Source organism: Misgurnus anguillicaudatus, chromosome 8 (genome assembly GCF_027580225.2).
Source record: "Misgurnus anguillicaudatus chromosome 8, ASM2758022v2, whole genome shotgun sequence".
Taxonomy (NCBI): Eukaryota; Metazoa; Chordata; class Actinopteri; order Cypriniformes; family Cobitidae; genus Misgurnus; species Misgurnus anguillicaudatus.
In genome coordinates, this window is record NC_073344.2 from 13,157,178 (window position 1) to 13,179,993 (window position 22,816).

A 22,816-nucleotide genomic window follows, 5' to 3' on the forward strand; every position below is an offset into this window, starting at 1 on the left:
GTTAAACGGATGCATAATTTCACTTTTGCTCTTGTGCTGTCCCTCGCTCGCAACAATAAAATCCAGGGGTGATATATGGAGCTGTAAATGACAGTAAATGTGGATTGATCTTTAGAGTTGGTGTCGTTGTCGCTTATAAAGCCCCGGTGAATGACATTTCATCTCCAGCGCTGTGCACTGCAGCTGGATCAGCGCTGTCTCCAGGTCAGAGCAGCCGATCTTCCATCGCAACTATTTTTAGTAACTGGCTACTTCTGTGTTGTTGTTGTTTTGGGATTTTTCTGTCATGTGTTCTTTGTTCATCCAGGTGTAGATTTGACTGCAGCGATGGCATTTAAAAAGACGTATGTAAGCGTGGGATACGCGTGTGTTGGGATGTTGGTGGGATTTTCGGCGTTTCTAGTTTGGAACATCGCATACAAACAGCCGTGGACAGCAGCGATGGGTGGATTATCAGGTAAAGTGGCTGTGGTTAAAACTCTTGTACCTAACTTTACAGACAATGTTTTATACACAAATCATCGACAGACTTTTAATGTCTAACATCCTTTTTATAGATGGGGAAGCGCACCATTATTTAAAACACATTTTGTTCCCGCCTTACGTCATTACTTCATCATCACACTGTAACTAGTTTTTCATGACTTTTGCTTTACATTCGTTTAAAATTAATTTAGCCGTTTCCTCAAATAAAATAAACGTTACACTGTAAGTTTTAATGTGTATCAAGTAAAGTATTTAAAACGTACACTTGAACTTTTCTGCCTTGCCTCAAGCTATTTTTTTTCACCATTCCCTCACACAAACCTTATTTTTTAAACTTATAAAGTCAATTATAGTGTTTATGTGTTGTGTAAGTTCACTTACTGATTTACACAATGTGTACAACTGTACTTTGAGTGTTTTACACTTTGGTCCGTGACCTTTCAAGTAGCATGAAAGAGTTTGCTGAGTTTTACTTATAGTGAATGTGTATTTGACAAATAATTAACTTTATACATTTATACATTAAAAGTCACATTTATGTATTTACTCGCGACACTTTGATCCAAAACAACTTACAGTGCATTCAATCTATATATTTTTTATCAGTATGTGTGTTCCCTGGGATCAAACCCTTTGTATTTGTATCATTTATTAAAACATTTGACAAAAATTCGATGTAGTCTCAGTTTGCCATCTAAAGCTATATTACAAAACACTGAGCTAGGGCTTCCTAACAATAAATAGCAACTAATTGTTTGCAGAATAAAAGTTTTTGTTTACATTATATATGTGTGTGTATAATAATTATGTATTAGTGTTCGACTAATACGATATAACACAAATGTAATTACAGTAAATAAAAGACAAACAGAAAATTGGTGAAACTACATAAACATTTGTTATACATAGCATTTGTAAATATACCCTTTTGAAGTACTTAAAGGAAAAAAACACAATTTTTCAATATTTTACTATGTTGTTACCTCAACTTAGACAAATTAATCCATACCTATCTTTTTTTTAATGCATGCACTTAATCTTTGTAAAGCGCGTCATGAATGTGTTAGCATTTAGCCTAGCCCCATTCATTCCTTAGGATCCAAACAGGGATGAATTTAGAATCCACCAAATACTTCCATGTTTTCTCTATTTAAAGACTGTAACATGAGTAGTTACACGAGTATGGTAGCACAAAATAAAACCTGGTGATTTTTTTAAGTGGATAAAAAATGAGAACTATATTGTATGGCGGAAGGGCACTTAGTTTGCAGCACTTTGACCTTGGTGCTCAGTAACAACATCACTCTCGACTACACCCTCTCTCGCTCAGTCTTCCGTTAATATTACTGCGCCCGAGGTCAAAGTGCTGCACACTAAGTGCTCTTCTGCCATACAATATAGTTCTCATTTTTAACTACTTAAAAAATCGCCACGTTTTATTTTGTTCCACCATACTTGCTTGTGTAACTACTCATGTAACAGTCTAGGGAAAACATGGAAGAACATAAAAAGCTTCTGGTTCATTTTAACTGGTGGCTTCTAAATTCATCCCTGTTTGGATCCTAAGGAATGAATGGGGCTAGGCTAAATGCTAACACATTCACAATGCGCTGTACAAAGATTAAGTGTACGCATTGAAAAAAGATAGGTATGTATTTTATTCAAATTGAGGTAGAAACATAGTAAAATATTGAAAAACAGTGGTGTATACAGTATCACTATTATGTATACGTAAATACACACATGCATGTATAATTTTAAGAAAAACAATATGTATATATTATGTGTTTATATATCATATAAATAAAATATATAATATAAATAAATTATATATATTTATTCTGCAAATGATAAGTTGTGATTAATTGTTATGCAGCCCTACACTGAGCCTTGTTTATAGCATTTTAGTGTATTTATGCAAGTATGCGAAACTAAAATACGTCCTTCCCACATGAACCACTTAAGTTTAAAATAGAAACATGATGGTGTTAGCATTGAAGCATTTCTGCTTTATTAAATAACATCACATGTAATCTCTTCTGCAAATCTAAGAGGGCATGCAGAACTGAGAAAGTAGCACAGTCATCAATCAAACAGGAAAACAGCAAGTTTACACCCATGTGAGAATGACAAAGCAATAAAGATTGCAGAGTCATAATAAACATTTAGACAGGGTTCTGCAATATGAACTTTTAAGTTGATAATCCTCATGCTGTTTGTGTATGTATATTTCTACAGGGGTTCTGGCACTATGGGCCTTAATCACACACATAATGTACATTCAGGACTACTGGAGAACATGGTTAAAAGGATTGAAGTTCTTCCTGGCCATAGGTGTCATCTTTTCAGTGGTATCAATCATAGCGTTCATCTGCTTTCTTTGTGTTGGCATCTCACGGAAAGAATGTGAGTAGAGATCATATTTTATCATTTTTATGTATCTAGAAGTGTTTGCTTTGAAGCAGAAATCTAAATAAATGTATGAAAATATTAGTTAATTAACTTGTCTGCCTTTGGCAGCTCTGTCTGCATAATTGTATAAGTACAAATCTATTTTTTGCCATTTTGAAAACATTTAAAAACTGCATTTATTAATATTCGGGTCTTACATTTCTATTTATGCATTTGGCAGATGCTTTTATCCAAAGTGACTTATAGTGCATTACAATGTATACATTATTTGTCAGTATGTGCATTCCCTGGCTTCGAACCCAAGACGTTTTACAAAAAGCTGTACCACTATGCTGTACAGAAGCATGTGATCTAATAAGGTTAAGTCAGATGAACTCTTACTCTTTGAAAGAGGAAGTGACTTTTAGGACATTAAACTGACAGGAAATCTTTTTGCTATTTGTACTTTGACTCTTGATTTTCTTTCTGTGTGTGTTTACAGCTATTACAGATCCTACCAGTCTATACCTGGCGTGCGTATGGAGTTTCATGAGTTTAAAGTGGGCGTCCCTACTGACCCTCTATTCTCATCGATATCGCAAAGAATTCGCCGACATCGCCATCCTCAGTGACTTTTAAATATACACTTACAATAACACACTCATGCCCACAGACAAGCAACCATACAAACGTGAAACACTTCTCGCTATGACCAGTTAAAATGAACCAGGAGCTTTTTATGTTATTAGGGCCTTTCACATTTTAACGATAACTATAAAAATATAGTTTTAAAAATAGTTTTATATTAAACAGAATAGCGGAATTCACTCCACAACCACAACGATACAATGAACGATATCGATGCGATCACTTTCTGAGCGATACACGCGCGCGTCTGATGAACGCTAAACCATTGACAGCCAATCAAATCCATTTGAACTTCTAGTGCACGCGCACTTCAAATGACAGTGGAAAAGCTCAATGCGGAGGTCTATAACATAAAATTACCTCAGGTGTCCAGCGCTGATGCAGTTGCTGTGAAATTGACTACGTAGTGCTTTTTATTCGACTACATTAACTAACGTTACGCCAAAAGGTAAGAGATTACACAAACTATTAGATTACTGTTTAAAGTTAAGCGAAACGCAGCGTGTTGAGGACATCTGCTGGTTACCCGCTGTGGAAATGTAACAGGAACAGTATATGCCGTGCGCGTGAGCGTTATCGTTCGGTTATGTGGATGCTAATAATTATCGTTATAGTTATTGTTATAATGTGAACGGCCCTTTAGTCTATAAAGAAATGCCATTAGTGTATTACTTCTCTTCCTTCTCTTGTCTGTGGGAATGTCAGGTGTTTAAAGTGCATTGTGGGTAACGCGGTACATAACAGAGAGGCTGTGTACCTAAAGATGTCATCAGTGATGTTTTATACAATGTTTTAAACTCGAGCATATGATCAAAATTACTTTTACCTTGTATGTTTGTACTTGGCATTTCTGAATGAGGTATTGAGAAGAACTTTCTGTCTTTATCTTTGTTGCTGCTGTCGTTGTTGTCGTCGTCTTGAATGTTTTCTCGCAGTTTTACAATGGGATTTTTTATCATGTCTAGCCTGGTGAGTGTCAAGTACTTCAGGTGTCAATAAACAAACCATTTTCTTGTTACCATTACTACAAGTTACAGATTATGTAATGATGATGGCATTTAGGTGGGTGGTTATTGATCTTTGTTTAAGCACTTTATTGTCTGTATATTTTTATAATGGTTTGTTCGTAAGAAATGGTTCAACCAATCACAGCCTGGTGACGAGACGCATCATTGTTTTTTGAATGTTCAATCTATTTCTTGTTTTTCTTTTGTTTATCATGTTTTATAACCCCAAAGCATTGTAGTAGGAGAAACATGGGGCACTTTGAACTAAATGATTGATCAAAACCAAATAATTAGCATATTTTTGTAGCATTTTTACAGTTTGTTGGTAGTTTCCCAATTTATAACCTTTTGATGTCAGTGTGTTAATTCTGTCAAATGTCTGACACTTCAATATCATCTGTCCACATTATATGTCACTTATATCACAGGGTCGATTATGATTTAGTATGGATTTACCTAAACAAGACTGCATGCATTTGACTTGTTATATAATATGTTGATGTTTCTTTTTATATTTACACAGATTGATATACATATGTGATTTAAGCCGTTGCCTAAACATTTCCGGCATTTTGTAGTCAACCGTTTACCATATTAATATAAACTCAATAAAGGTGTGTATGTAGGCTACAGTATGTATGACTGGAGAGCCCATTAATAAAACAACTTACTAGAGAAGTCCAGTTTTCTGTAAAAGACTCATGACTGAATTCAGTAAAAAAAAAAATGTAAGTAATATTGCTAACACTTTACAATAAAGTTGTATTTGCAACATTGGTTGAGGCATTAGCTAACATGAACTATCACTAAACAATACTTCTACAACATTTATTAATCGTAAAAATTACACTTCAGATAATAAGAAAATTATTTAATTATGAAAATAATACAATAAAAATCTGCAGCCATAGAACACATCATCAATTTTTCATCAAAATGTTATTTTATACAAACATTAGTTTTATAATTACATTTAGAGATACACTTGGTATAAAAGTCTTATGCATGTGACCTGAGATCATTACTTTATGACTTAACTGGCCTTTACATACTCATAAAAAAATCAATATTTTAACAAGAGCAGTTTTAAAAAAAGACATCTTGGTTAAAAGTGCGGTTGGACAAATACAGACTCCTGACAAAAATATAGTTTGACCACAAAGTTAAAGGAACAGTATGTAGGATTGTGGCCAAAACTGGTACTGCAATCACACGACTGGTGGCCAATACACAACATGAAAACATAAACATCAGTTGAGGACTGCAACTCCACTTTTTAAATGACAATATCCTGGCCAGACCACTGTTGTCAGTGATAAAAGTATTTGAAATGAAAATGATTTCTTAATGTTTAGTGACATATCAGGGCCATTTTATGATTAATTGATATACATTTCTTACATACTGTTCCTTTAAAACTGAGGATTTCTTTAACATTTGTAATGAATATGAAGGTAAAATGCAATTATCAAAACCTTTTAAAACACATCAGTATGGACTTCAGTCAGTGTTGACGCCATGCTTAATGTTTGTTAAATAAAAAAAAGTTATTTATTGGTTGTAACATTGTAATGTCTTTCCAATTTCCACCAAATACCACGTAACAACAAATCTTGATTCAGAAGATCTTAAAACACTTTACTTTGCATTATCAGCCAGCTGCAGTATCTAACATGGCCTTGATTTTATTCACAAGTTGTACATAGCGACTACACTGACTGAGGTCAGTCTGCCTGCAGTTGAATTGTTTTGCCTGCATATCAAGACCTGGAACAAAACATTTTAATGTTTCACAAACTTTAGCTTGCTCTCTGTCTGTGTGTGCCCAGGGGTTTCGTGCGCAAGTTATTATTGCAAATTCCTGTCAGTTCAGCAAAACATTGCCAGCACTCAACTTAATCCCTAATACGATTTCATTACGTAACATAGCAATGACATACGTTCTCTTGTTTCTCAGTGAAGCTTAATAGTAATTCTCAAAAAGTTTATTATTTGGCTACAGTTTTTTAGGATTGTCTCCTGTCTCACACCACAGTCATACTGGGTTCAGTATTTGGTGCTGTGTGCATCTGCTGGCAGAGGTAAATGAAGTCTTCTAGCACAGAAATGGTATAAACAAACTGACCGCTACATTGAATCAGCTTCATCGTGCTCCATTGGTTCATTCAGGGAACTGTAATGAAGAGAATAAAAGAGAGTAGAAATTACAGAGTAAAATTAAAATAAAGCACTAAGATGTACTAAAAAAAGCAGTAATAGAAACATAAAAAATTGCTTGTATACATTTAGTTTATAATCAATAAAATGTATTTTTAATAAAATGCTATATAAATTGTCCCATCCACGTAATACTATCTGCTACTGCCTTGCAATATAAAATTATAATATTATTGCTTTTCTGTGCTAAAATATAAACTATTGCAGCTGTAAAAAACTAAATTTCCTCCCTCAGCTTTCAATTTAATAAGAAAGCATGTAAACACAGGAAAGAAAGTTGCATTCATCAAACTATTTTAAATTAAGTTTAAAACTGTCAGCAGATCTGTGTATACTACATAGATAAAATGATTGTTGTCATTATCTGTAAATATACAGCTGTGGCCAAAAAGTGACGTCCAAATTTAAACAATTGAAAATAGCTCTATTCTATATTGTATTGAAATTTTGTATGCATGTTGCATTGGTGTGTTTAAGCTCAGCTTTGAGAAGAACTGAATGAGGCTTGACAAAAAATTTTACAGCTCATGTGTGAAGTTTATAAAGACATAACCCAGGACAATAAATGCAAAATATTACCACAAGAGAGGATCAACAGATATTAATAACTGATAAAAACTGTAGTTGTGAGCTTTTTGTTTTTATGCTCTTTTGTATATCGTTAGCCTCATAGCATAATTGCCTAAGTCATATTTCAATGTTTTTGGATTCTAATAAGTGTTGTGCTTGGCTAAGGACATAGGCCGACAGGCAGGATGATGCAGCAGTGGAAGGACAGTAAAAGCAGGCAGATATCACAATTTGGCCAAAAAATGACTTAGGCAATTATGCTATGAGGCTAACGATATATAAATAGTTCTCCAAGATTCCCCAATATGCTGTGGTTTTCCAATAAATACGTTAAAAAGTTTGACAATTTTGTACACCTATTTTACTGATGGTTTAATGTTGTTCACGGGGGGATTGCAGGGGGTTCGTGTGTAGATTAAAAACAATTAACATATTTAATAAAATTTAATTATAAAATGTAATAAATTAATTTAAAGGGACTCTCAATGTTTTTTTAAATATGCTCATTTTCCAGCTCCCCTAGAGTTAAACAATTGATTTTAACCATTTTAGAATCCATTCAGCCGATCTCCGGGTCTGGTGGTACCATTTTTAGCATAGCTTAGCATAATCCATTGAATCTGATTAGACCATTAGCATGATATTATTCCCAGCTATTAAAAGTTACCAAGGGGACTACTTTCAGGTGCTGCATAATATCATTGCGCCTGCTGCAGCCATGGTACGACAGCAAAGTCCTTGATTATTACGCCAGAATGACAGTATAGTTCCTAGCCATATCGGCCTAGAAAATAGCAACTTTTAATTTTCCGTCGGTCTTAGTACAGAATGTCACTACAGAAGAGTCAAGTTTTAAATAGGAAAAATATCGAAACTCTGGTTAATTTTAGCACGATGCTAATGGTCTAATCAGATTCAATGGATTGTGCTAAGTTATGCTAAAAGTGGTACCGCCAGAACCGGAGATCAGCAGAATGGATTCCAAAACGGTAAAACTCAAATGTTTAACTCTAGGGGAGCTGGAAAATGAGCATATTTTCAAAAAAAAGTGGAGTGTCCCTTTAAAATTAAAGAAATATGAATAAACACTTACTAACAAAATATATGAAGAGTTTGGTTCCAAAACGCAATAAATCCATTTTGACAAATTTGAAAAGTGACAAGATGAAAACAACAATTTTCTGTTACAAACTTTCACATAGCATCTTTAGGTAATAAAAACATAAAAAATTCAAATCCATAAGTTGATTTTCAAAGATTTACTATAAAAACGGATTATTTTTTCCACAAAATGCAATAAATCCATGACAAGTTTTTATTCAAAATGCTATAAATCTATTGAATCAATAGCCTATATAAATGTGCATTCATCTTTGCCATGTTATATTCATTTAGTTGACTAGTTGTACACACTAATTAAAAATATAAACATTAATGGCATTAATCAAAACACTTACTTTGTCATATTAAGAACCCTGTCATTGCGGTTACTTCTTGACATCGTTGCTTAACGTCTTTCACAGCGATCAGCTGTAAAATGTTTTTGGTCCTGCTCGATTTTCGTTGACTTTCAGTAAAATGATGGAAAGTTTTTCATAAGATCCTCTGGGGTCAATGTGTTAGCATGAGAAGCTTGATGCTGTCGGGAGAACAAGCACCCGTCTCCCGAGTGCCTCTCAGGGAAATTGTTAGATGCTGATGGCTTACGTTTCTTTCCCATCACAGAAAACCATCACAGGTTTAGCGATGCAATTAAAGTAGGGATGCACCGATAGGATTTTTTTGGGCCGATACCGATTCCGATTTAAATAGACAACTTCTGGCCGATACCGATATTAAACACTTGTATACAATACTATACAGTTGGTCTATTAGCTAATTTATTTCTGCATCAAATTATTTTTATGGAACATGGATTGGATCTAATTAACATTCAACTGACCAACATTATAAGAGAGGCACAAATTAAGCTAAAACAAATATAATAAGACAGCATGACAACCTTCAAAGGTGGTTTTAGCTATTCAGCATTTATTTTATTAACAACATCAACTCATTTTTTACATATAATGGATTTCTTTATGCAGTTAATTAATAAATAATCGGTATCTGCCTTTCTCGTGCTATTGCCAATATGCCGATGGTTTCAAATTCATCAAAAATCGGCCGATAAATATCGGTGGCCGATACATCGGTGCATCACTAAATTAAAGTATTATTTTGTTTTGTTTGTTGATCACGTAGTACAAAGTAGATGAGGAAAACCAGGACTCCGTGTACTCAGCGCGTCCGCCATTGTTTGTTTACATTGCGTGAACGGTGGGCTGTAATATCAGAAATGGATTTATTGCGTTCTGTAAAAAAGGGGGAGTGGCGTTTGTCGCATTTTGGGAAAAAAAGGGAGAAAAGATGACGGAATAACACGGCGGATATTGGATTTTGTGTAAAATTAAGAATTTACTTTTAACTACTGACCTGATATAATACTGATTTTGGCAGTAACTCATTTTTTTCAAAAATGGCGTTTATCGCGTTTTGGAACCAAACTCTTCATATATTTTACTTGTTGAATCTGCATGTCATGTGACTATTACACAGCTCCACAATATATCAGAAAACTTGTTTAATTTACCAAAAAAAGAAAATGACCAGATAAAGGCCCAACAACAGGTAAAAATAACAACAATTATGTAAAATGCTCCTGATAAAAACTTTAAAACAAATGAAAAATAAATGGTTTTAAACATGCAAATGTGCAATTAAATTATAAAAATATTTACTTAAAATCACAGGGGGTTCTTCAAGTAAAGTTTTGGCCAAACACAACACTATAATACCTTTAACAGCAACTATAATATTTACCTCCCAACAAATACAAACAGATGATAATACTGGCCCTAACTGTATTGGTTAAACTGATGTCTTACCATTTTGTTCTGGGAATGGTCATGGTGAGACCACCCAAGGCAGAAGCAGCATCACTGCCTGCCGAATATCTCCTCTCTGCTTTAACATGCGGCAAAGCCAAAGTCTTTGACATAGACTTCACTGAATCCCAGTACCGGCCTGAAAAAGAGAGAAAACTTATGAAGTCAGGCAAAATCTGCCTAAACATACGGATTGAGTGACTGAATGATTCTCACTCTGTACTGCCAGTACTTCCTCCAGAGACTTGACTGCATTATCACACGGCCTCCTCAGTAATTCATCTTCAGCTAAAGGCTCAGGCTGAAAAACACGCAAACGCAAACATTCAGCCAACAATTATTAAGCGTGTGTGCGTGAGAGCATCTGTACGGACACACCTCATGTCCCAGAAGAGCATGGACACAGGCCTGTGATGCATCACAGAGGGTTGTGAGGTCATAACCTCCCTCTAAGACCAAGACTACACGACCTTCAGCCAACTCCATTAACTTCTGAGTCAGGACCCCAAAACCTGAAACAAAAAAATGATATACATATTTGATCCGTGACATACTAATTTACTGTTTAAACAAGGTTTACTGGTTGCTGGTGTATAAAAATATGATTTTACTAATAATCCTACTCAAAGAGACTAGGGAGCTGCCGTTATGAACCCATTTTTAATAAAAAAGTATGTATGATTATAATATATTTTGATTACGTACATTTAGCCGAAACTTTGTATCCACCCAAGGCAGGTGAGTGTCCTTCAGTAGCATCAAAACCAGCTGACACCAAGACCACATTAGGAGAAAACTCATGTGCAATGGGCATAACTACTGTCCTGTAAACAGAGAGAAAACATTTAGTGCAGTACTTTAAGTATGTGGCGAAGTGTGCAATTTATACGCCACTATAATTAGTATAATTTAATAAGAAAACATGCTGCCTGCCTATGTTTAATACCTGAATGCAGCTAAATATTCTGCATCTCCCATTGGAGGATTCAGCCCACCAGACCAAGCCACATTTACATTATAGCCTTTCCCTCTTCCACTTCCTACCTGCAACACATGCACACAACTTTAACCTACATGCAGACGCCACCACACTTGCGGTATAGAAATGCACCTACATGGCTCAAAAATGCTACAAGTCATATAGCAAGCGGAGACTTCTTTATATTTTAGATAAGAGAGAACTAACCATATTGGGTTGTCCCGTACCAGGAAAGAAGGAACCATAGTCAAAGCGATGAAGAGAAATGTATAGCACACTAGGATCTGTCCAGAAAATCTTCTCGGTTCCACTACCATGGTGAATATCCTTTAAAAAGTGCAGTTGCAATGATTATTGAACATTATCATTATTCATAGATGTGACGTAAGGGTCAATTTTCAATTGAGATTTGTACATCATCCAAAATTTTAATAAATAAGCTTTTCATTGGTGTGTGTGGTTTGTTAACACAGGACAATATTTGGCTGAGATACAACGATTTGAAATTTTGATCATCTGATGTGATTTTTAAAAAAGTTCAAATGAAGTCCTTCAGCAACACATATTACTAATTACTAGTAATGGTCGCTTTCAAAGCACTGCTTCATGAGGATTCGAAACAATTGATACGAATCTTTTGTTTCGAATCAATTGTTTCAAACTGGCCAAGTCTTTCGTCTTCATTACGTCCGATGGTTCACCACTAGGGGGAGTTGATCACAAATGAGCAGTGTCTTTAAATTCATAAAACATGCATCTTTCTGACTAATAACACTACCATTTTGTCTACTTTTTGTTTATAGATCGTTTCAGCAGTAACAACATAAACAAGTGGTTTTCGTGGTCCACACGTAACTTCCGGTAAACTCCGCGCAGAGTAATTAACAAGAAAGTACTTTAAACGTAGCTTATTTATATAACAAGCAAAATAAACAACACAAAGATTACCTTGGAAACCAAAACATTTGTTATTTTCAACGAGGTATTTGTTTAAGAGTTCCGTTTAGCAACTAGTTGGACCATTAAAATAATTAAACTGGAAGTAAAGTTCGGACCAGACGCGTATCGTCTATAGACAGATTTAATGACAAAAATGTGCATAGTTAAAAGGGGAGTTAATATTAATGATTTGTTTGCCCTAAATAAAACTAAAAACACATAATACACTTTTAATTACGTCTTAAGTTAAATAATTTTTTGAACATATTGTAATACAAATCTTGATATATATTTTTTAAAAGTGTAAATTGTTTGGACAGATCTGCTTTTACACTATTTTGACCAGCAGGTGTCGCCAGCGTGTTTGGTGTTGCGAATGCTTCGAAAAACCGAATCAATTTTCGAAGCAATCGGTTCAATTGATTCGAAGCTCCGAAAAGCTTTTTTTCTCCCATCACTAGTAATTAAAAGTGCTGTGTCTGAAACCGCCTACTTCGATATAGACAGATTTAATGACAAAAATGTGCATAGTTCAAAGGGGAGCAAAATAAACAACACGTAGATTACCTTGGAAACAAAAACATTTGTTATTTTCGACGAAGTATTTGTTTAAGAGTATAGTTTAGCAACTAGTTGGACCATTAAATTAATTAAACCGGAAGTAAAGTTCGGACCAGACGCGTATCGTCTATAGACAGATTTAATGACAAAAATGTGCATAGTTTTAAAAGGGGAGTTAGTATTAATGATTTGTTTGCCCTAAATAAATCTAAAAACATATAATACACTTTTAATTACGTCTTAATTAAGTTAAATAATTTTGTAATACAAATCTTGATATATATTTTTTTAAAGTGTAAATTGTTTGGACAGATCTGCTTTTACACTATTTTGACCAGCAGGTGTTGCCAGCGTGTTTGGTGTTGCGAATGCTTCGAAAAACCGAATCAATTTTCGAAGCAATCGGTTCAATTGATTCGAAGCTCCGAAAAGCTTTTTTCTCCCATCACTAGTAATTAAAAGTGCTGTGTCTGAAACCGCCTACTTCGATATAGACAGATTTAATGACAAAAATGTGCATAGTTAAAAGGGGAGCAAAATAAACAACACGTAGATTACCTTGGAAACAAAAACATTTGTTATTTTCGACGAGGTATTTGTTTAAGAGTTCAGTTTAGCAACTAGTTGGACCATTAAAATAATTAAACCGGAAGTAAAGTTCGGACCAGACACGTATCGTCTATAGACAGATTTAATGACAAAAATGTGCATAGTTAAAAGGGGAGTAAGTATTAATGATTTGTTTGCCCTAAATAAATCTAAAAACACATAATACACTTTTAATTACGTCTTAATTAAGTTAAATAATTTTGTAATACAAATCTTGATATATATTTTTTAAAAGTGTAAATTGTTTGGACAGATCTGCTTTTACACTATTTTGACCAGCAGGTGTCGCCAGCGTGTTTGGTGTTGCGAATGCTTCGAAAAACGAATCAATTTTCAAAGCAATCGGTTCAATTGATTCGAAGCTCCGAAAAGCTTTTTTTCTCCCATCACTACTAATTAAAAGTGCTGTGTCTGAAACCGCCTACTTCCATACTATAGGCGTAAACCAGTAGGCGAGGCGAGTAGTATGTCCGAATACGTAGTATTCCAAAAACAGTATGCGAAAAGTACTCGGATGATCTAGAGTGGAGATATGCAATGAAGAAGAAAGGCGAAAGCAGCAATAAGGCCATTTTGCGCTGGTATGACATGATGTGATGACGACGTATGTCTCGTGATGTATCAACATGGCGGATGTAGTACGTCCGAACCGCATTCATAATACTAGGATTCATTCTATACGGTACCTGCTGTTCTAATAGTCAGTAAGTACTTCATTTCATTCAGTACCTAATGAACATTATGCGGTTACGGACACAGCCTAGGTTTGTGTTAGCGCTTTCTACTGGCTTGTGGACTGAATGGGAATACATAAAAACCAAACTTGAATAGGAAATCCCCAAATAGTGGGTAGCAACGAGAGCATTGTATGCGAGTTTCTGGACAATTTACTCACAAAAAAAAAATCGTTAAATTTGACCCATGCAATGTATTTTTGCCTTTTTCTACAAATATACCCGTGCAACTTAGGACTAGTTTTGTGGTCCAGGGTCACATATATTATCATTACATTCGTATCAATATAGCAGTTTACATCAGTAGTTGGAAAACGTGTAAATATATCAAATGCAAAAACAATTCTGTCTTACCCAATCCACTATAAGAATCTTTTTCATACGTGATCTCTCCTGAAGTTGTTTAGCAGCAATTGCAACAGAGTTAAATATACTGAAGCCACTATAACAGAGAACATAATATTTTAAGATGTGCCAGTGCAAGTTATTTTCAATTAGGACAGCTCAAGCATTTTTGTTATATAGGTTTTCGATGGGAAACATTACAGCAGTAAAATAAATGGCAATTCACGTAATATTTAAAATTAGCTTTGTATGTGTGCAATTGTATGAACTCACTGTGTCTGTGCGTGGGCTGCGTGATGTCCTGGAGGTCTGACCACTGCAAACCCATTCTGAGTGAGAGTCAGAGACACATTAAGGAAGTTTGAACTGGTCATCGTTTTGTCAAGATGGGCTAAGGAATTGTGAAGAGTATCGAAATCTCACCCTCAGCCGTCCGTCAGCCACAAGCAAGGCCAGCTCGACAACACTGCCGACTGCCGTTTTAAGTGCTGCTGCGCTGGACGCACCATTCCATACCATATCCTGGCACTGTCAATCACGTAAAAAACAAACAATTATAGTGCATTTGGACTCAATAACGTGTGTTGAACGTAAATCTCTGCTTTAGCGTCACTGTATTACCATGTAGTACACAATAAAGATTGCGGTAATGCCATAATACTGTGTCTAAAAACACCATGGTAATTCTGTTACAAGTGTTCACACTTACCCCCTTTCCACCACATGGTTGTGTCCGAATCAATTCTGGATCTGTGAGATTGACGGGGTGTAAAGAAATAAAACATTATTAAAAAAATAATGAACATGCATTGAAAAGTAATCTTTCACAAAGTGTCTGTGTACACATCAACTACATACCCATATTGTTGGGTGACTGTGTTTCTGTGAACTGAGTTACATGATCCTTCAAATGGACTGACTCTAGTTCCTCAAAAGCGGCCATCCTGCCTTTAACCAACTAAAACACAAGCATAAAATAAACATTTGTATTTGTGTTCCCCTTGAATGGAACCCATGACCCACCACACAATGCTTTAACAACTGAGCTACAGGAGGAACATACACGACAACAATTTCCTAAAAATTTGGTAACACTTTACTTGAAGAGGTGTTCATAAGACTGTCATGACACATTCATAATCATGACATGACATGTGCCATGAACATGAAGGAGATTTTATGCACATTTATGACAACTGTCATTAAGTATCATTTGTTCAATTATGTCATTTTTAATGCAAAGATGACATTGTTTGAGATGTCTTTGTTATGACAACTTGACATTGGTCAATACATCATAACTTGTCATGACAACTTGACATTACAAAGAAAACATAACTGACCACTTTTTACCAGTGATACAAATTAAATTTGTCATAAAAATGTCATTAAGTGTAAATACTCTGTCAAAAAGTTTTATAACAGCGTCATGAATATTTTTCTTGACCTCAACTACAGTGGTACAAATATAATTTGTCATTCAAAATGTCATTAAATGTAAATACTATGTCAAATAGTTTTACAACAGCGTCATGAATATTTTTCTTGACCTCAACTAAAATGGTACAAATATAATTTGTCATTAAAATGTCCTTAAGTGTTAATACTCTGTCAAATAGTTTTATAACAACGTTGTGAATATTTCTCAGTTAATAATGTTTTTTTGTTTCCTCCAGGTGTTTAAGAAAAAAAATCTAATAATCTAATAATAATAATTAAAATTGAAAAAAATATTTTATTATATTTGAAGACGATTCACCTAAAATTAAATGAAAACAGTACAATAATGGGTTCAGCCATGCAGCGTTGGGTCCAAATCGCTGGAAAAACAGTTAATTACATTTAATTACTTAAATGTTTTTTTTTTGTTTTTTCTTCTATGTCAGAAAATTTCTGAACAAGTGAGGAAAAACAAGTTTTGTTAATTATCAGTTTTTTTATGTATTGTGCACATATGTAAAGTTGAGTATAAACTTTTGACGTGTCTGTTTTGTTAAGTTATTTAAAATTATTCGATATAGTATTAACACTTTTAACGCAAAGTTCAATTTGTATCACTGTAGTTGAGGTCAAGAAAAATATTTATTATTCTGTTATAAAACTATTTGACAGAGTATTAACACTTAAAGGCGGAGTCCACGATGTTTGAAAGCCAATGTTGATATTTGAAATCACCCAAACAAACACGCCCCTACCCCAATAGAATCTGGACCTTCTGTTGATAGACCCGCCCCACACATACGCAACCCGGCATTTGATTTGATTTGATTGGCTATAAGTGTGTTTTGGTAGTCGGCCCGTCTCCTTTTCCAACGCGTTTTTCAAACATCGTGGACTCCGCCTTTAATGACATTTAAATGACAGTTTAATGTAATGTTAACCCATTAAGCTAGGTAGTTTCTTAAGTTGTCATGTTTATTACATATTTATGATAAGTTATGATGTATTGGTTTATGTCAAGTTGTCATAACAAAGACATCTCAAACAATTTCATCCTTGTATTAAAAATGACAAATTCAAACAAATTACGCTAAATGACAGTTAGGTGATTCTCGAAAAATTAGACTCATGAGGTGTCATGAAACATTTTGATTAAAAAAGTAAATGCTATAAAAATAAGAAGCATACAGTTACATCTCTTCATTTACTATTTTGCACATGATTTCAAATGACATCATACAAACCAACTTTGTTGTTTTTTCCACATTTAAGGTGAAAATTTTCATTACCGCAACGTGTCCATGACTGAATTTGGGTTCTTTGACATGGAAATATTTAAATTAAAAAATGTAAAAAATAAAAAGCTTCAGTGCATGTAATACTATAAACATTTACAGTAAAGAAACATGTGGTATTTGGTGATCAATGATAAATGTAAAGACAATAATAAGGAATATAAATGTGTCCAAGACCAATTTTGTCATCCTCCGCAACAATTTTCAATCATTGTTTAAGCCCTCAATGAACTAACATTTTCAAAAAAACAAACAAAAAAAAAAAAATAGTTGGAAGGAACATAATTGACTGTGATACTCAAGATGGCTACCAGGTAAGCAGTTTTTATCTTAGTATTTCTATCCAGATAAAAGTTTACACTTTGTTTATAGTACCTAGACAAATTTTTAGTTCTAATTACTGAAACATGAGTTTGTAAATGCATGTATTTAATGTAATACGTTGCACTAATGATAATTGATAATGATAATTATAATCTACAAAATGTAAATAATGCTATAGGAAATATATGTTTAAATCCTCTAAAAATAATGGTAAATTTAAAAAAATGGCTTCAAGGGCTTTTTAAAAATTCTGATGCTGGACACCTTCTAAATCTGCATTTCATGAGAATCACCCAGTTGTCATAAAACCTCCTTCATGTTCATGACATGATTATGAAGGTGTCATGTCAGTCTTATGCACACCCATTAAGTAAAATGTTACCAAAAAGGATTTTAAAAATTCCTCTGCAATGTCACACAATGTCTGAACACATAATGCACATGCGCATGACGTCACCGTTTTAACTTGCACTTTGAAAGCCTTTTTCAAAAGCCCCTAAAATACTGTTGTGTTGTGCAAATGAACAGCCAAAACAAATCAAATGTTTTCCATTTTAAGTTGGAAACTAACTGTGTCGTGTAAACGGCCCATAAGGTATATTTGATGTGTTTGGTCTTTACCTCACACTGATTCCTGAGGCCACACTCCTGCAACCTCGACCAGATGCTCTTAATTCTGCCAGCGTGTTCTGGGTGATTCCTGTTATCTCCACAGTCACACTCGTGTTTCAGCATCTGAGGGTCATACACCAAACCTACATGAACACAAACACATAGATATAAATACACGTAGATACACACCAAACTGATACATTACTGTAACAACTTTTCTGCTTTTACCTGTGATGTAGTTTGGTTTATTCATGATAATCATCTGCTTCTGTGGGCTTAAGCGCGATGGCAGAGATTTGTTAAAGTGCCGGTTAAACTTTCTAAGTTGTCGGCTGTTACATTCTTCAGGTTGCTGTAATCCGGCCTCATTGGTGCAACTGTCATCGACTGGCTCAAACAGGATGTTCTCAAAATTGGCCGAAAATCTCTTATGATAGTCTTTCTCAATGCCATCCTTTTTATACACCCCTCCTGGAGACATGGACCACGAGCTTCTAACACGTTCCTTACAAAGAGAAGTGTGAAATGGATGAAACCTTTGGATTAAAACATCTATCAGATGCATAAATGTAAACATTAGATGACAGATGGTCAACTAAGACGCTTGATATTAAAAACTTGTTTACCATACAAATGAATTGTGGTCACATGCATGTCTAACCACGTTTAAAAATGTACATCACAAAATATTTCGGATCCCATTTAGCGTTAATAAAAAAAAAATGGAGCTTATATGCGTTAATTTGTCTCGCCTTGTTAGGAAGAATGTGGTGCTGGACTCCTTCCTGTGCACCGCCGAAGTGAAGTTCATATGTGGGGTGTGTAATTGTAAGAGTCTGTGTGTGTATGTGTGTTTGCTGGATGTATTCAGGCGCCGAATTGGCCTTGACCAATGGCCTATGGGACATCACTGAATGTATCACAGGAACTAACAAATAACATACAAAAAATATACAATTATTTCCTATTGACATTCATTTACTTACTGTATTCAAGATCAATGTGAAAGTATGCGTTACCTGAATGAACATGTGGAGGTACAGTTAAAAACTGCGACTGCACGTGAGTGGCAGGCCAACTCGGTTGCCCACCAGGCCAGTGGATGGATTGGTGGAAAGCATAGTTCATGTGTGTCATAGGTCCTGTCTGATGTATCTGAATAAAAAAAAGTTTACATGGTAAATATGCCTTTTATGATTAGTGATCCTAAACTGGTGGATAATCTAAAATTAGCATATTATACATTCCTGTTTTTATAAAAATATATATTCTGTTTATTTCCTGTTTTAAATTCTAATATGATTATCTCAGACTCATTCGTCTCAAGATGTATGGACCCCAATGTATTTTTTCTATATTTACTTAATGATATTGAATCCTACACAACATGGTTGTTTGGTTTTAAATAGATATGCACATACATATAATGGGTAATGATCTATAAAAGCAATTTTTCATGATAGTTAAGTTGATAATCATATCCAGTATATCCACTCAATGCAATGAATTTGAGCTACATTGAGCTATTTAATGTACTACATTAATTGTTATTATATGAATGAATAACATTCAGAAAATGTTATCTTCGGAATAATTGAGTTAAAGGATTAGTCCATTTTCTTAAAAAAATCCAGATAATTTACTCACCACCATGTCATTCAAAATGTTGATGTCTTTCATTGTTTAGTCGAGAAGAAATTATGTTTTTTGAGGAAAACATTCCAGGATTTTTCTTATTTTAATGGACTTTAATGGACCCCAAAACTTAACAGTTTTAATGCAGTTTAAAATTGCGGTTTCAAAGGACTTTAAACGATCTTAAACGAGGCATAAGGGTTTTATTTAGTGAAACGATATGCACTTTTAAGCCAGAACCCCTCTTCTTGCTCCAGCTGTGTGACAAGCCAGCGCGACCTCACGTAATTGCGTAATGACGTCGAAAGGGACATGTTACATATATGAAACGCACATTTGCGGACCATTTTAAACAATAAACTGACACAAAGACATTAATTAGCATCATTCGATACGTCATTCATGACCTCTTGACGTGATGAAGTATGACGTGAGGTCGCGCTGGGGAAGTTGTGGTTTTAAAGTGCATATTTTTTATTTTTCTTGCCAAAAATGACAATCGTTTCGCTAGATAAGACCCTTATGCTTTGTTTGAGATCGTTCAGAGTCCTTTGAAACTGCAATTTTAAACTGTATTAAAACTGGTAAGCATTGGGGTCCATTAAAGTCCATTAAAATGAGAAAAATCCTGGAATGTTTTCCTCAAAAAACATAATTTCTTCTCGACTGAACAAAGAAAGACATCAACAGCTTGGATGACATGGTGGTGAGTAAATTATCTGGATTTTTTTTAAGAAGATGGACTAATCCTTTAATGCAAGTTAAAATAACCACCAAACTATCGGCAATCGGGTATCGGCAGATTTCAAATTATTTTTGAATAGTCGGCTTAAGTATCAGTGGAAAATTTTTATATCGATGTACCTCTAGTTTTAAACTAATTGTAATGCTTTTTTAAGTACATTAAAAATAGGTTTACATATAGTATAAGAAAGTTTCAGCTAAGTACTTAAGATCACAATAAATGATAAACACAAGGGAGCTTTGTTACATTATTAAAGAATATTAATAAAAATCGGCATTTTAATTGTCACAATAGCTTTCTGACTTTGTCGGTGTTGTGGGCTCTTTTAGGTCTTCATCTTTCATCTTTTGACATTGATCACTGAAAATAACCCATAAGAGTTTCCCGAGATGCCCTTTCTCAAATATTTCTCAGTAAAAATAAAATGTTTTTGCTACTCGGATCCTGAAATTGTAAACTTATGTTCCAAAGTACATTATCTACTGTAAATGTATATAAAAAGAGATAAAGAATGTTTTTTCTTTTTTCAAAACAAACCTCATGTGATCGTAATTGGCCATAATTCTTTGCTTCTTTATCTGCTGCTGAACCTATAAAAGATGTGATGGAACGATATTTTTAGGCCACTTTACATTTTTTACATAAAATAATTTGGTTTAATGCACAATTTTAAGCAATTATCTACGATTATAGTAGTAGAAAATGTGTGCATAAGCTTTTGTCAAAGGTGATATAAAACTAATAAACTGTGAATTAATTATCACACACCCATAGTGTCAAAAACCCTGACAGCAGGTGGCGCGCTGGTTTTACGCTGCAGTGGGTAAGGTCTGCTGTATAAATTTCTCCTTGGTTTCACTTTCAGAATTGGCTCTGAGACTTCTCACAGACAAACACACACACATAAAAACACACACACACACAAATTTAGGCTTAACATACACTTTTCATTTAAAGTACATGTCTGTAAATGTCTAAATGTATACATATATGCCACCTGATCTTCTTAATGGATTGTCCTCCTCAAAAACAAGTGTGTTAGATATACACTTTGACTGAATCAGATCCTGATTTTGATTCCTGAAGAACAGAATAAATCACGTAAACAATCCCAGAATAAATTTCAACATAAATGCAACCTTTGCATTAGGTCAAATCAATACAGATTTAAAGTATTTGTATTCCAACATCTTTATAAACATTCAGTCAATGCTTAAATGCTAGTAACCAGTGACCCATTTGTGTCTTAACTTGTAATGCCTGTTTAAACAGTGAAATATAATAAAATATTGACAACTGAAATACGTTTCAAGCTTTTCAATGAGATGATATGTGTATATTTTGTTATCTTTTATAACAACAAGGAAGCAATAATAACGTTTTAATAATTTGTGATAAATTAAAACAACATTTGACGTATCCAGGATGAACACTAGTGTCTCCAAGAAGCCCTTTTACTCTTTTTAACCTCTTTTGACCTGGATGTCCACATATGTGGACCTCTTAGGAGGTTAAGTTATTTTCTGGACAATTTTTGCCTTTTTTTGATAAGACAGTATGTAAGGAAAGGACAGGAAAGTACAGGGTGAAGAGGGGTACGGGATAGGCAAGAGACATCAAGCCAGGATTCAAACTCGGGTTGCCAAAAATGCATCTGCACCACATGTCAAAGCACTGACCACTCAGTCAGAAGAGACACAAAATATTTTTTGTGCGAAAGCAGAAAAACGTGCATAAATTATAATAACTCTTTTATAATAATCGCTCAAATAGCTATGCATCATTCAGAAATAAATAATTATTTATATAAAAAGCTTATCATTTGCACGCGTTTCTAAACCTTGCAAATGTTAACATTCAAGCCAATTTTACCGCACGAAGATGTTAAAATTAGTTTTTTTTTGTTTGCACAGACAATGGCATAGACACACATACACATAATCAAATGGACACAGTACACACTCATATGCGCACACACGAAGACGCCCGTTTCAAAAAGCTCGCAAACATAGAATCTCTATGCGCTTGACAGGACACATACACAAAAATTATCTCGAAATAGCACTAGTCTTGACACGTATTCGTGTAAAAACAGTCTGTTATGTCTTTAAGTGAACATAAACACTTAAAGAAATCAGATGTGTGTCTCTATATGGATACGTGCTTATTCGGTCTTAAAGTGACAGTAGCCTCAAGAAATCTGCTTACCGTATGTTTGTGCCATTATGTTAATCAAATAACAGAAAACAAAAGGAAAATCACTTCTGTAGCTTTAAAAAGATGAATTAATTTATAGAATGAAGAAGAAAGTTTTATTATTCATTTGATTCTATTTCTGTATTTAAATACTAC

At 34.4% G+C, this 22,816-nt stretch overlaps 2 protein-coding genes across 3 annotated transcripts in view; one reads left to right on the top strand and one right to left on the bottom strand.

The window, feature by feature from the left end:
- slc48a1b (solute carrier family 48 member 1b) lies at nucleotides 1–5,215 on the top strand. Of its 2 annotated transcripts, none has more exons than XM_055213434.2 (4): nucleotides 1–204; nucleotides 314–457; nucleotides 2,725–2,892; nucleotides 3,380–5,215. In XM_055213434.2, exons 2-4 carry the CDS (start codon nucleotides 328–330, stop codon nucleotides 3,514–3,516), a joined length of 435 nt encoding a protein of 144 aa, XP_055069409.1. In that variant the 5' UTR covers nucleotides 1–204; nucleotides 314–327; the 3' UTR covers nucleotides 3,517–5,215. The 2 variants fall into 2 exon arrangements, with proteins under 2 accessions (XP_055069409.1, XP_055069408.1); XM_055213433.2 differs by having other exon boundaries at nucleotides 3–204; nucleotides 308–457.
- The window catches only part of hdac7b (histone deacetylase 7b), a 23,761-nt gene continuing 6,000 nt past the window's right edge, over nucleotides 5,056–22,816 (bottom strand). Inside the window, exons 6-24 of the mRNA XM_073870321.1 lie at nucleotides 21,462–21,544; nucleotides 21,233–21,343; nucleotides 21,002–21,054; nucleotides 19,104–19,239; nucleotides 18,837–19,012; nucleotides 18,313–18,589; nucleotides 18,094–18,227; nucleotides 15,272–15,371; nucleotides 15,123–15,163; nucleotides 14,837–14,941; nucleotides 14,687–14,742; nucleotides 14,423–14,510; nucleotides 11,433–11,552; nucleotides 11,193–11,290; nucleotides 10,952–11,070; nucleotides 10,625–10,758; nucleotides 10,463–10,547; nucleotides 10,247–10,385; nucleotides 5,056–6,705 (exon numbers count right to left, since the gene is read on the bottom strand). Of these exons, the coding sequence (XP_073726422.1) occupies nucleotides 6,660–6,705; nucleotides 10,247–10,385; nucleotides 10,463–10,547; nucleotides 10,625–10,758; nucleotides 10,952–11,070; nucleotides 11,193–11,290; nucleotides 11,433–11,552; nucleotides 14,423–14,510; nucleotides 14,687–14,742; nucleotides 14,837–14,941; nucleotides 15,123–15,163; nucleotides 15,272–15,371; nucleotides 18,094–18,227; nucleotides 18,313–18,589; nucleotides 18,837–19,012; nucleotides 19,104–19,239; nucleotides 21,002–21,054; nucleotides 21,233–21,343; nucleotides 21,462–21,544 (2,101 nt within the window). The 3' untranslated portion in view covers nucleotides 5,056–6,659. The remainder of the gene's footprint in view (nucleotides 6,706–10,246; nucleotides 10,386–10,462; nucleotides 10,548–10,624; nucleotides 10,759–10,951; nucleotides 11,071–11,192; nucleotides 11,291–11,432; nucleotides 11,553–14,422; nucleotides 14,511–14,686; nucleotides 14,743–14,836; nucleotides 14,942–15,122; nucleotides 15,164–15,271; nucleotides 15,372–18,093; nucleotides 18,228–18,312; nucleotides 18,590–18,836; nucleotides 19,013–19,103; nucleotides 19,240–21,001; nucleotides 21,055–21,232; nucleotides 21,344–21,461; nucleotides 21,545–22,816) is intronic.

Bases quoted from the DNA above. Each gene is read 5' to 3' on its own strand.
- slc48a1b (XM_055213434.2), top strand. From the start codon at position 328: ATGGCATTTAAAAAGACGTATGTAAGCGTGGGATACGCGTGTGTTGGG. The intron at 458-2,724 runs GTAAAGTGGCTG...ATATTTCTACAG, and splicing joins AGCGATGGGTGGATTATCAG to GGGTTCTGGCACTATGGGCC. The intron at 2,893-3,379 runs GTGAGTAGAGAT...GTGTGTTTACAG, and splicing joins TGGCATCTCACGGAAAGAAT to CTATTACAGATCCTACCAGT.